We start from the raw sequence: 16,122 nt of genomic DNA, 5'->3' as shown, positions 1-16,122 counted from the left end.
GCAAAAAATATCGAGTTCCATTACCCGTTTTGATCGAACAATCTTACAACAGAAGATGGAACCTTTTAGGAATTTATAGCTAGAACACCCTCCATAGACATGATAATAAAAATATATTGGATTCCTTTACACAAGCGAGCTGAATACCTATCTCACTTGCCTCTTATACAGCACACGGACTCTTAAAATACGGTCAAATTGTATTTTCACTTACTTTTATATTCAATAAAACTATTTTGTAAACAATAACAGTCTAACCCTGGAGGGAAATATTGCAATATAAACTTGGGAGGACGTACTTAAACATATCATAAAACTATTTCATGTTGGTGTTCTATATATGCATACATGTATATGTTACATTGTACAACTAAAAGTGAAGATACTTATCACATAAAACTATTAAGGGCTACATCACACGAGTCGCTACGGAATGGAAAATACGCAAGCGTAATATTCTCTAGTCCAGAAACATATAATAATATTATAGTTTCTGATGCATATTTTTACTAAGTAAACTGCATTCCTAAGCTTTTCTATAACGTTTTTATTTAGCTCAGTCAATGCAGTTACATAAAAAATGACGAAACCAAAACAAATTGTTTCTTCAGTAAAATATATAATGCTTTTAAATGAAATTATACTTAAAATTTGTGGCAAAGCACTTGAAAAGTATCAAAAATTTCTCTCCGAAAATTCAACTTTATGAAATAATTTTCAGAAATACGCGCAAAGTTTTTATTTTCTGTTAATTTTTGGATTTGAAGTCGTATGCAAACTAAGTAAACACTGGATTCACAACCATATTAAATAGATACACTATTCATAAACTTATTATTTTCCTGTAATTGGAGATAATCCAGATTTTGTGAACAAGTATTTGGACACACTCAAAATGTTGTATTCATAAACTTCATTTCTCAGAAGAAAGCATTCGGTGTGAGAATTTTGATTACATAGTAAACTAGTTGAAATGAAGCAATTTCAAATAAAAAGATGATTTGCTTTGAATAAAAATTATAACAACGTAAACAAAAATAAACGCTACTTTTTTTTTTACGAAATAAACAATATAACTTTAAGCAAAGACCGAGGAAAACCTCGCACAATCAGGTATGTCAAATACTTGAAAGCGGCCGGGTCAGGAGTCGTAATAAACGTCGGGTATGTACATATGAGGAGATGCATGAATGTAGACGAGGGGAAGAATATTTGCAAAGACAGAGTGGTGTGGCGTTCGATTCTCTCTGCCTACCCCTGCGGGGAAGCGGCGTGATGGTTAGTTAGTTAGTTAACTTAAAGCAAATAAAATCTTTAATGACCCTTACATATTTTCTGTTAAAGATGTTATCCGCCAAGGGACTGCTGCCCGAGTTGATACACATTTGTGTTCGTTTCATCAATTTGCTTGTATACTGCTGTCTTGTTCACGAATGTTAAATATGATTGACGTACAACGCCATTTGCAAAAATTATAACATCTTCAAGGTTTCTTAATTTAGCGCCACCTTGTATAATTTAGCACGATGCTTCATACATATTTTTTTTTAAATGTGGGTACAATTGTTACTTCGTAAACTGACGTTTTTTTTTATCTCTGTGGGTTCAATTTTTTAGATGCTTGAAGGACTGGAGTGTTACTAACTTACATATTTTAAACATATTTCCTTTTAGTGAGCTGCGCAATAATAGTTTATTCCGTATTATAGTAAAGTAAAGCATATTTTATAAATAACCCGTTTCATAAAAAAACATGAGACAATAAAAACATGAAGAACTGAATTCTCTTTTTTATAATTTAGAAGAAAACTTATTCTTAATGTTTTAAAGGTTAAATTTTCATATTTAAATATTTCATTCTACCAAAATATTCCTACAACAAAATATAAAAGTAAGTATAAAATATAGTTAAGTGTAATTCATTTTACGCAATAGAATTAAAATTATACAATATTATGGAACTAAATACAATGTTTACAACATTTTCGATATGTCCAAGTACCTACTTGTACATCAATCAGGATTATTTCCAACAACGAGTTATTTTTACATTATTTTCTCATCCTACCATAGAAAAAATAAGAATAAAATAATAATCTAGTAAAGTTCTAGTGAATCCAAACATTATGTTTTCAATTCAATTAATATTTATAGAAGAATTTGAGTAGTATGGTTGTCAATCATGGGTAGAATTGGTGAATGTTACACGTGTATAAAGCGATCACTTAAACCAGCCGATGACGGTCGTAAGCCACGTAAATTCCCAGACCTCCGTATTCTTCTTCATCTATGTTACGATGTCAGAAAATAATGTAAATAAAATGTTCATATTTTAAATATAATAATAAAGTTTGCCTCGGGTCGTTTTCGTTTTTTTTCTAACACACATATTGAGGGAATATAATTTGAGCCACGATTCACAAATTATAACGCTTTTAATAAATGTTCGTATCTTAGATGAACGAGGCTATACATTTCTGTAACAATACATCCCAAAGGGCGAATCACCCCCGCTTCGCGTTTTACTAAACTAATTAGGAAGGTGCTGGAAAGGTCAGTTATGTATCTTTTTCAATGAGTTAATGCCACGTAGTTTTGCAAATAGAAAGATCCGACAAACAAAAGGTTTTGTTGAATGGATATTATAAATTTTTCTGTTCAATTGATTTTTTTTGTTGTTGTTATTTTATATATAGACTCAATGTCATGTTGATTTTTCTTACATGAACACAAAGTGATCAATCATACTCTTCAAATACCAGTCCGAGGTTAGGAGAAGAAATATAACTTTAAGTGTTTTAAGTTTTATTTTGATATTCACCTAAAAATAAAACCCGAGGCAAATGCATTTACCATTACACTGCATAAATAAGTAATAATACAATACGAAGGTGGATAAATATACTTTAAATAAGTTACATTAAAAATGCTATTTGTACATTAAGTACAACAACTACTACTTCTTGTCCTTATCCGCACCTAATGGTGCATAGGGCACTGCAACAAACTGGTAAAATATAAATTTGATTGTTAAATATATGTTTTAAAGTAAGGTGATTAGTCCTGCTGTATACATACTAGTCCAGGGTAATATTAAATAAATATTCTTTATAAAATAAAACAACTTTGTTTTAACCATTTTTTAAACAAAGTTGTTATATTTTATAAAGTTCATAAAATGTGCCACAAATTATTTGCGAAAAACATTCAAGAAATAAATATTCGATTAAAAATACACTTATATTTATTTTGACCACCCTAGAAATCGACCTGGGATTTTGGTACCCAAAAACACTAACCATTAGTTACACTACGAAGGCAGAAAAATATTTTTTTAGAGAAAACATTAATTAAATTAGGTAAACTTTTTCGACTTTAAGTAACAGCAATAAATTCGAAATGGGGTGAAATTTTATTTATGTCTATCATAACCTCAGCAAGCCGTAATCCATTAAGCAGATGAGCATTTGAGTATCTCGGTGCACCAGAATACGAAAGTGCCGGTTGCGGTTATTAACTATGCAGTTTGTAAAGTGCATGTTGTGCTACGTTACCTAGATTTAACTAGAGATGCGACATCAGTTTATGAGCGAAATTATTTATGAGTTAAATTATTATGTATGCATCGCCAACTTTATGGGAAAAACTTATTCCAAGCGCATAACTCGAGGACTTGAATGAGAAAATCTTAAATATTTAAAGGTCTCATATTCATTACATAAGTCTTTTTTTTAATTCATGAATTGCTTGGTAATACCACTTTTTTCTTAAAATCTATTGTCATAGTATTCCAATGCATTTCGCATCATTTTCAAACTCCGTATGTGAAAATGATGCGGAATGCATCGAATCTCATGTCACTTTAGATTAATAAATATTTGTATATACAAAGTGCAACTTCAATTAAAATTGGATATTCATATATTACCACAAAGTGACTGCCGAATCAATTAATGATATCATTTAAGTACGTGCCTTTAGATTATTTTTAATGAAACAAATTTAACAATTTAGTAAAATACCATTTGTTGAAAATACTGATTTATACTAGTATTAATCAGTCTTGATAAAGAAGCGGTTAGCTTCTAAACCAAAATACATTATAATTAAGTTATAATAAAATATTTATAGTGATTTTAAAACAAAGTTCAATTTTTATTATAAATTACAATTCAATTTAAAATCGACAAAATACTAATTTTAATGGGTGCACATATTTTTTTCTTACGAATTGAAAATTGCAACTATTATTTACAAACACTCTTCAAGTGGTACAAACTAATCAAAATATCCCAATGATTATTTTTTGGTTCTCTTATACAAGACCTTTAATTCAATCTTAATAAATCTAACCTCAATAGTGCTGACAGCTTAAGGGTTCTGGATATTTTCCTAGACTTTCAACTACATCCACACCCACTTCAACACCCATTTTCGATAGTACTTACATTACAGTACTCACTGTACAGTATCTAAATCGCACTTCCACGTTAGCTTTCTAAATCGCATTACTAAACCCTTTAAATCAGTACTTGAATTACTTAAAGTACAATCATATAATAATACACGAGTACATTACTTAACCCAGAATATATCTTAAATTTGGGTCTACAAAGGGAAATTTATATTCAATATAAAGTACAAGAAATATATTAAAGATAAAAGTTATACAAATAGAAACAACTTTAATCTTCTTGAAATTTGTAATGCTCTGTCACTTGAAAGCAGCTTTACATACCAAAAATTTGCTTCAACAAATAGCCTCGAATTTGAATAATTAATTCGTTAGACGGCTTGTCTTTAAGTTGTTTAGATTTATGTATTTTTCTCGAAAATATTGAGTCTTATAGTATTTGTCATAATAATACATCTGTTACTGAAAAATAGTAAACCTTTTTGGTATTTAATTATTTTCAAAAAAAATTAAAGCTTACAAATAAAACAAAAAATTAGTATTTGTATGAGAATAAAATTTTAACAAATTTCACTACAGAATAAACCTTTGAGATGACAATTGGTTAGCGAATATGTTAGGTCATCTGATTTTCATTTCATTTTGAAGTCTTTTATCTCTTACTTAAAGATTTAAAAAAATATATGAGGTTTCTTGATAAACTAGTAGATAGTTCGTATTATAAAATATGTCAACAATTGAAATACAAACTCTTTTATAAAAAAACATAATTTTTTGTGTTTCGATGATTTTTGGAACATTTATTATTATTCCGTTCTATTCGTTTTGTGTTATTAAATAAGAATCAAGTGGGTGAATGGAGGTCAAATCTGCAAACTCTGACTAAAAGTCTGCAACTCTAACTACCGAACTACAACAAAACTATGGGAATTTATTCAAATTTATATAATTGTTATTATTATGACAGATAAGTTTTAATTAATATAGATCCACAAATAAACAGAAATCATTTATATTATGTCTTCTTCTATATGTAGAAAAAGTTTATCATTTTTCAAATATTATATTTGTTTAAACATAAAATCTTAAAGAGTCAAGAGTGTCATTTGACCTCTTTTATTATGATATTAATGGGCGCTGAAAGACAATTATGGAGATTTTAATCAAATGAGTCTCTTTGAAACTTCAAAATTTAATTTATCTGAATGATCTAGCAATAGGAAAGTAATTTAATTTTTGGTGTGGTAGAGTTTATAGTTCATCTTAAGTATATTTAAAAGTTGCTCTGACTTTGATGGCAATATTAAACTTGAAAGTTGTGGGCGGTCATAATATTTCCATTAACTGAGTTCTATCATGAAGTGGAGAATCCCTTTACTTTGGTAAAGTGCAGATGGACTTAAAATATAAAATATTTCCAAAAGTAGTTTATTTGATTTAACTTCTACTTGAATTTAAAACTATATCGTTGAATTAATATAAAACTAAACCAAAAAAATTAATTCATTGTTATAATACTTTTTTTTTGTTACTCTTTTCCTATATTTGTGAACTGTTTTTTTACATACCATTATTTTTATCTCAAATAACAAATATTAAGACAAAATAAAATAAGTATTCAATAAACTAGAACTTTAAATTTTCCTTCTTAAACGGAAGTCTCGTACAGTGTATCAGAAAACGATTTTGACAAATTCGATCAAAAAATATGTTTTTAATTAATATTTCAATTTTAAAAATAAAATATTTAAAAGAAAAAAAGTATCACTACCACAAAAAAAACATTGTCGAAGAACAAAAGAATTACGATGAGTTCTCCACTAATCGCGAGGAAGGTTTTTTAGGAAAAGATTGATCTTTGAAACACTCCCTTCTTACTGACCCTTAGTTAAATAATGCAAGCCATATTGTAATCCGGTTCAAGTGGATACAAACTTTGTTGATCTCTCCAAATAACTTTAACTTTTCTTCCCTTAGCAGACATAAACTTTGGGAAAATTTGTTTTAAACACTTGTTAGTATCTGCTTCAGAGTAATTTACTTATCAATTAACGATTTTTAATAAGCATTGTTTTAAATTGAAATAAGCTTTTGCTTGTTTTAACTTTTTTAGGGTTCGCTACAAGTACACCTTATTTAGTCGGGGAAGTTAAAACATGATATAAACCGGTAGGTAAAAAGAATAAACAACTAAAAAGGACTTTGTTATTTGAGAGACAAATCTCCTTTATTTTAACTCTCTTTTACTTTACCTGAAGAACCTTAAATCTCTGTTAGCAGTATACTTATCCGAACCATTTCTTAAGTTTTTAAGTGGCAAAATACCTTGTACACCAAGAACGATTTATATTTCTTCATTTACTTTAAAAAAAGTTTTTAATTCTTTTTTTTAAATTTTTTAATAATAAATTAATGTTGGCCATCCTATCTATACCATGTAATTTTTTCCTTTTCTATTCTGGCTTCTTCCTGGCTCCATCACAACTTATCATCTTTGTATACTATTGGGGTCAGCTTTCCTCATCCTTCTATCACATACAATGTCATCTAGGCCACGCCTTCGTATCTTTCTGTAGGATCCATGATTTTTTTGGTCTTCCATGTCTTTCAAGGAAGATCCATGACAATCTCCTAGTTATGAACAATAACATGTTCAGGTTTTCTGCGTCCTATGTGCCCATACCATCTCAATTGCTTTTCTTCTATTAAATTTTTTTAAAAAACAACAAAAAAATCTCAGTAACGTTTTGAAAAATATTTTTAAATATAAATAAACTTTGAAGTGTCAAAAATCAATGATTATTATTATTTTTTTAAATATATTTAATTTCGAATGAAATATTTAATAGTATTTGGTTTTATGCAAAATATTAAAATAAAAAAAAAATTTGCAACAACTTCAATATATTTCAGTATTATTATTAAGAAACTTTTCTGAAGTTGGAATCGTAAACCACTCACTGAAAAATTTAGTGCAAATTTATGTGATGTTTAAAAAATGTCTTGAAACATAAATTTATGTTTTTTTTCTTCTTTTCTTTAGGGGTTGCTGTGTTGCCTAACACGGGAAAATCTGTTGGAGCGGCAGGAGCCTGTTACATATCTGTACACAAAATAATAATAGGGTGAGTTATTATATTCCTCCATAAATTTCGTACATAAAGTTATTTAGGATATCTGAAAATAAATATTGAAATTCAAAATATACGATACATTTATAGCAATTGTTGAACTTTTGATGTAAAATTTTTTCATTTGAAATCATAAAATTTGACGAAAAATCATAAAATATGTTGAAAATCTTCAAATAATATTTCGCGAGAAGATTTGTTCCCAATTAAATTCGACACAAGTGAGTTACATAAGCATTTCAGTTCTATTAAAACAAAATAATGTTTGTATAGAGTAAAAGCTTATTTACATGAACATTAAATATTTTCATAAGCAGATATACTCTTCTATAATATAATATGTATTATTTTCATGATCATTATTTGAGATTATTTACTTAAAAATGTATGACATTCTAAAAAATACGAGTTTGTGATTAATTTTTGCTGACGAGATTGGTCTCAAAACTAAGAAACCGTTAAAATGTAGACGACGTTATTGACAATGCAGAAGTTTTCATCTAACGGCTGTTCTATTCAGATGTACAATTCAAGCTAAATATATATACACTTGTCCGTGGGATGAGATTTTGCGGATGAAAAGTTTTACAAAAGATCCTGAAATTTGTTTGTTTTTCAGACTCAGCGTGGCTTTGTTCATCCGGAGCCGGTAACCGACAAAGCCAGGCTAATATCATTCCTGAAATATCGGGGAACGTTTCAGTTTGCGCTGCATATACCTACCCAAGACGGTCACTAGCAGACTTGTAAATAAACTACCTACTTATTACATTATTCTTCCATACTTTATAATACTTAAAATGATGTAAATATTACTCGTACATGAAACACTATTTTCAAATTATTTTGAGTTTGTCATTAATCGTTAATATATTAATTAATACAATACCTACGTACATACATAAACGTTGTATTATATCTTGAAATGTTTAAATAATTTATTGAAGTAAACAAACAATAATGTTAAATTAAAATAAAATGAGGTGATTATATAATATCATGTATTGTTCATCGAGAGGTTTTTATAAATAAATAAATATTTTCTAAGATTTTTTAGTATTTTTTCTTCCTGTTGAAATAAGCAAGGTACATTTTCGATCAATGGATAAAAACATATTATTGATAAAATGCAATTCAATATAAATAATACAATTTAAAAGCCACAATTTAGCAGCTACATTTGAAGTATTTTTTGTTTTGAAAAAATCGATGTTTTTAAATGTGTTTAATTTAAACATATTATTATATCTTTAAAAAAATATTCATTATATTTCTAAAAAAGAATGTCTATCTAGAAAAGCATTTTGATATGCGAAATTTTTATTTTTCGTACGCAATATATGATTTTTGGCGTACGATTCCAAATTCTTGAGCGTGTCATGAAAAGGAAATAATTTGAGTTATTTTACTTGATGCTTGGTACAAGGAAAAATTACAAAAGAAAAAGCAGACCTCGTAGAAAAATGTGTTTTAATCGTAAAATTGTCAACGCAGTGTCTCAGCTCTATACGTGACTATTATCTGATTGAATGGCTTTTAGTAAGATATAAAAGTCATGGAAAAGGGATGGTCGGGAGGATTGAAGTGTTGTAGACTGCGCTGGGGAGATGGAGCCTTCATGACGCAGGGAAAATCAACCAAATGGAAGGCTGTTTGCTGTTAAAAGATTTGAATCAGAGAAGTTGTATTTTAGAAGGGTTTCGAATGTTCGGCTGCTCCCTGAAGGCTTAAGTGTCAAGAGAAGTTAATAACTGGTTGGAATGATACCTAAAATAAACATTGAGATTTTCTTGTTATCTTTATTTGTATTCTAGTAACATATTTACCAGATTAAATTTTAAATATGTTTTGAAAAAAAGTCTACTGTTTAGTAAAAAGGGGCTGACTTATAGTTTTATAGTTGCTATCAAGGACTTTTTGTCAGAGTTTAAAGAATCGATACCATGCTGGCACATTATTTTTAATTAATAAATTAAATTTATCTACACGCAAAGTGATTAAATATATTTTTCTTTAAACAAATACAAATAGCTGGATTTTTTGCCAACAATTTATTCTCAGCGCTAATAAGGACTTAAAATCTATAACATAAATGAATATCTATAAAAAAATACCTGAAGTATCAAAATAAATAATAAGTCATCGTTAGCTTCAAAAATATGTTATAATTTTACAAATGCAATCCTTTTTTATAATTGACGAAAAGTGAAATTGAGAAAAATAGCTCTAACGCCATCATAGTTGATATGAATAATGTTCAAATTTTGAAATAAATAAAGGATTCACGACTAGCCATAGTTTGGTTTAAATCAAAACTTTATTCACTTTAAATAGCCACCGAAATAATCGGCGGGTATGTATGAGGAGATGCATGAACGTGGAAGCTGCGAAGAATGTTTGCAAAAGAGTGGTGTGGTGTTCTATTCACTCTGCCTACCCCTGCAGTAAAGCGGCGTGATGGTAAGTTAGTTAGTTAATAGCCATTATTGTATTGTTGATGATGATAAGTGACATTCATGGCTATATAAAACCAATATTTAGAACATCAAAGAATAACTAGTTTGTGCGGTACCTACGACTGAGAATTTGTGAATAATTTTATTTGGACACACGAAAAATATTTCTTGATGAGTAAAAATTATTTAAAAAATATATGTTTAATGAAATAAGACCAAGTTGTTTGGTAATAATTTCTGAATATGAGGCTATAGCCAGTTTCCATAAATTCGATACGTGTGACTGCTTTTGTTGTGAAGCGGTAATTTACATAATAAATTTAAGAAGTTTGAAACGTTCATAAATAATGCGGAAGTTTTCAGAACACTGCAGAAGCGCAGTGAAACTAAATAATTCGTAATTGTGTCACATATAAAATAGGGACGAGGGAGATAAACTATTATATGGGGGTTAAATCTTTAACATACATGCAGTAAATCTAATTTCAAAATATGTGACAGAAATATAATACAAGTATACTTGGCAAATTAGATTTGAGTGCTTATGCGAGGGAGAAATATGAACCGGAGAAGTTTATCTTTGATAAAAATAACAACCAAAATGTAATTATGTTACGATACGTGAATCAGAATACACAAAAAAATACTAGGGTCATGAGAATGGGATCTGTGTCGATTATTTTAAATGATTCATTATCCTCATACGTAAATGTTGAATTAATAATCTCATGTGAAGTGTTATTTTGATTCTAAATTAATCGTTAGTAATGTGGTCAATGTCATGTAAAGGCGCCATGGGCAAGTTGGATAGACAGACGCTCGACTACAAAACTGACATTAAAAAAAGATTTATTTATAATTGGTCTGCGTGTTGTATTTTTTAAGACAAATATTTGTGTTTTTATTATTTACAAAAATACTTCAATTTCATACTATTTCTGTGAGTCTAAGCGGCTCATTATTAGAAATAGGTATCAAATTGTGGTAAAGTGGGTTCAAACCGAGAAACTCTGACGGGTCCACGGGACCACAACCCGACACTCATTCACACTCATTATTTCAAATTTACCTTACCGATCCCTACTATTCTACCAGCAAAAAGTAGAGGCTTTGCGGGTTATTCCTTTGAAAAACATATTTATTCAAGTATATGATGATAAAATTTTATCAAAAAAGCATTATTTTGAAACTATTGTGTACCAACTACCTAAAAACAGAAAAGTTGAAGTAGTTTAGGTTTGTATACTGTATACATGTTTTAGTTTATTGGTCAGATAGTCGTAGTAGATAAATAAATATTTATATAAATGTAAATACATATATATATATATATATATATATATATATATATATATATATATATATATATATATATATATATATATATATATATATATATATATAATATATATATATATATATATATATATATATATATATATATATATATATATATATATACAGTGGGTGGCCATATTATTAGGGACACTTCAAATTTCCTGTAATTTTCATTATTAAATGAATTTAATGAGCAAATAATTTGGTTTTTTGAATATATTTTTATTGATTGGGGGTGCTTTATTTAGAATTTAGAAACTTTGTTATCATGGATTTAATAATACCAATTTATTTTTATCATAATAAGTGATTATTCAACAATTTCCAAGTAAGGTTATAACTTCCCTATATTTTCTCGGAGATATGTTTGAAGACTTGCCCATACTTAAATTGAGAATATTATGGTTCAGTTCAAACTAAATTGAATTTTATTTAAAAATTCATTGAAATTAACTTATTGAATTAGCAAAACGAGCAAATTATGAAACAACACTTACGTTTTTATAGTCTTGAACTCAAAAAACTTACAGAAAAATTGTTTAAAAAAATATTAACTGAGCTCACACCAATATCATTTTTCACTAATCAACATCCAAATGAAAAAAAAACTTACTTTTTTGATATTTCACAGTATTGATACATCTTCAAAACAATAATTATGATACCAGCAACAAAAATACATAAGAAAAAATAATTAAAACTTATTAATTAGACCAAAAAATTCATTTAAACTTGAAAACTACAAAAAAGTACAAGTGTCCCTAATAATTTGGCCACCCACTGTATATATATATATATATATATATATATATATATATATATATATATATATATATATATATATATATATATATATATATATATACATATATATATAATAAAATAAAACCCTTGTCCGCACCCCAATGGTGCATAGGGCAATTACACATGAAGGAAAGGTGTTCAGCCCTCCGCTTCAGGTACCAGTCCATGGTAATATTGAATAAATATTACAGTGAAAAAATCACTTATATTTATTTTACCCCCCTTGGGAATCGAACCCGGGACCTCCAGAACGGTAGCCGAGCGTGCTGACCATTACACTACGGAGGCGGACAAATACATATACATATATACATATATATATACATATATATATATATATATATATATATATATATATATATATATATATATATATATATATATATATATATATATATATATATATATATATATATATATATATATATATATATATATATATATATATATATATATATATATATATATATATATATATATATATATATATATTTATATATATAAATATATATATACATACATAAATACGTTTAACTGGATGGTTTGTATTGTATGTACATGTATGTGTGTATGGTTCCATTGAAGAGTTGATAGTAACCCCGTTAGTTGTTATAGCGCAACCCTCATTACTCTGTGATTAAAGCACGCACTGCATTCAACAGTGAGAGGAATTAGTTCTAGCAGTCACATCAGTGCGATTTGCATTGTCCCGAGTACATAGAGTTTGTTGTTGTTTGGTAGTGGAGTGCAATGTGCAATACTGCATTATGCATTCGGCGGGCGCACCACGCTACAGACTCTCTGTGGAGGTTGTATTCAAGTGGGGACTTCAGTCGTGCATGGAAGCGCTTATTGCTCCACCTCTACACGCTTTCAAACTTGATGTGTTTCTATAATTAAAACAAAATTTAATGGGGGATCGCGTAATTTGTAATTTGTTCAACATTTAATTTTCAGAGATGCAGCGGGCTTCTATTTTGCAGGATACTAGTGAATACGGAAAGTTCTGTTTACATAATTTTCAGTGTCTTCAAAACTTTATGCAAAAATACTCGATCTGAACTCCCAAATAGTTAGATTTTAAAAAAATGTTTTTTTTCCTATCTCAAAGTGGATGAAGAACTCTATCGAGATGAAAATAGGATAAAGACCTGTCACTGGTTGGTAGATCTCTTTATGGGGCTTTACAAGGTTTATGATATCTCATTAAATGGCTCAAATATATATATATATATATATATATATATATATATATATATATATATATATATATATATATATATATATATATATATATATAAATATATTTATATATATATATATATATATATATATATATATATATATATATATATATATATATATATATATATATATATTTATATATATATATATATATATATATATATATATATATATATATATACATATATATATATATATATATATATATATATATATAAATATATATATATATATATATATATATATATATATATATATATATATATATATATATATATATATATATATATATATATATATATATATATATATATATATATATATATATATATATATATATATATATATATATAAGTATATAAATATATATATATACAAATATATATATATATATATATATATATATATATATATATATATATATATATATATATATATATATATATATATATATATATATGTATATATATATATATATATATATATATATATATATATATATACATAATGTGAGAGGGAAAACAGAACGTGGACGACCGAAAAAGACTTGGCACGATCAGATCAATCAGAACCTAAAATCTGGCGGTGTCAAAAGTCTGCGTAATCGGAGGGCATGTATGACTAGATGTATGGATGTGAAGGAGGCTAGGAGTGTATGTCAGGACAGAAGAGTGTGGCGTTCCATCCTCTCTGCCTACCCCTGCGGGAAACGGCGTGATGGTAGTAGTAGTAGTAGTAGTATATATTTATATATATTTATATATATATATATATATATATATATATATATATATATATATATATATATATATATATATATATATATATATATATATATATATATATATATATATATATATATATATATATATATATATATATATATATATATATATATATATATATATATATATATATATATATATATATATATATATATATATATATATATATATACATGTTTTTTTTTTTTTTTTTTTTATCAAAAAAATATCAATGTTATTATTATTTACACAGATATTTCAATTTCAAAGTATTTCTGTGAGCCTGAGTGGGTCATTATTGGAAATAGGTATGAAATTGTGGTACAGTGGCTATTCTACCAATGATTGATGATAATCACTGAAATACCAGAAACTTCTCAATTCGTCTTTATTAAACATGTTTGTCATCTTTATCGATCAAAGGTGAGTGGTGAATGATATGACGTGTATAAAATGATCAATCTAAATAGCTAAAACGGATCTTAAGACCTGTTAACATATTTTTTTTTCAAAGTTATAGTTACATTAAAATTTGAATTGAATCTAGATTTAAGCTTTATGGCGGAAAATGGTTTAATGTTTATTCGTACAAGTTTATTTTCATTATACCAACCCCTATAGCCTTAGAGACTGTATTTTTAGACCTGTGTGTAAGTTCTATTTAATGTAAAGAAAGGGATGAAGATCAAGTGTGTGCTGGCCTTTTCTCTGGATCTGGATTGCCTCCCTTACAACTTCTCATCGTCCTAACAGATAAGTAAATAATAATTCCAGAAACTTGTACCTGTAGATGTAAGTGAGTACGATAGGTTTACTCTTATGTTTGGGCTCAAGAACTTGTAAACAAGACCTTCCTTTCTGGAGTGGTTTCCCTCCCGTCAACACTTCACAAAATTCTCAATCAACGGTGTGAAATTATCCTTTGTTTCCGTAATTATATAAACGCCAAGATAATGTTACATTAAATTAAAATATCATATATATTAGATTAATCAATCCATAAGTTACAACATTTGGAGTGTGTCCAAATACTTCTTCACAAATCTGGATTATCTCCAACTAGGAGTATTTTTTTACATCATAAGAAAAAAACATGCCTCACCCCACCATAGACGTCCCTAGTGAAAACTATTAGAGTCAAGGACTGTGTTTCGAGTTTGATCAATAAATCTAGAAGTTCCAAGAATTTGAACAGTATGGTTGTAGAATTGGTAAATGTTATACATGTGTAAAGTGATCACTTAAACCAGCCTATGACGGTCCTTATTCCTGCAAAAATACTCGTCTCGTCCTCATACTTATACTCGTCTTCATCCATGTTGACTTCCGTATTTTTCTTCATCTATATTGAGATGTTAAAAAGAATGTAATCCATAAGTTGACTCAAAAGTAAGAATGTAGCAATATCTATCAAATTTGAATCACATTTAGCTTGTTAAATTTGTGTTTAAAATAATTATTATTTCCTGTTTTGATATGTTAAGTTCACAAACTAGCAATATTTTCGTAAAAAATATTGATCAACAGTTATTAAAAATATAATTAGCACGTTGCAATAAATAAATTTACTGTTTAAAAAATATAAATTAAATTTACTTCACTTCTTTAAAATAAGCTGTATTGAATAAATGTATTTCTTGCACATTCCATTTAGTATCGTAAATTGTATAAACACACACAAAAAGTAGTGGTCCACTAAGACTTAAATTTCATACGGAGGCTAACCCTATAACAAAAAATAGAAACAATATTTTACTCTCATTCGGTAAAAAAAAATGTTTTCGATACTCTACCTTTTCAAGAATATTCATCAACATCCGGTTCGAAAATAACAAAACCAATGTAAATAAAAGTCGAAATATCGATATAGTAATTTCGGAGATCACCTTACTAGATTTTTATACAGCACTAACTTCCATATGGAGTCCTAGCCCAGGCATCTGTATAGGCCACAACGTGGAAAAACAAAT

General features: G+C 27.7%; 1 protein-coding gene across 1 annotated transcript in view; it reads left to right on the top strand.

Moving 5' to 3' along the window:
- Nucleotides 1–8,595, top strand: part of LOC148309913 (uncharacterized) — an 81,055-nt gene extending 72,460 nt beyond the window's left edge. The window contains exons 8-9 of the mRNA XM_088259299.1: nucleotides 7,458–7,539; nucleotides 8,165–8,595. Coding sequence (XP_088115425.1) covers nucleotides 7,458–7,539; nucleotides 8,165–8,198 — 116 coding nt within the window. The 3' untranslated portion in view covers nucleotides 8,199–8,595. The remainder of the gene's footprint in view (nucleotides 1–7,457; nucleotides 7,540–8,164) is intronic.
- Nucleotides 8,596–16,122: the final 7,527 nt, after the last annotated feature.

This window comes from Brachycentrus maculatus, unplaced genomic scaffold (genome assembly GCF_059751285.1).
Source record: "Brachycentrus maculatus isolate JH-2025_06_01 unplaced genomic scaffold, ASM5975128v1 h1tg000115l, whole genome shotgun sequence".
Lineage (NCBI taxonomy): Eukaryota > Metazoa > Arthropoda > Insecta > Trichoptera > Brachycentridae > Brachycentrus > Brachycentrus maculatus.
The sequence above is the reverse complement of the archived record's forward strand: the minus strand, read 5'-3'. Positions and strand labels throughout refer to the sequence as shown.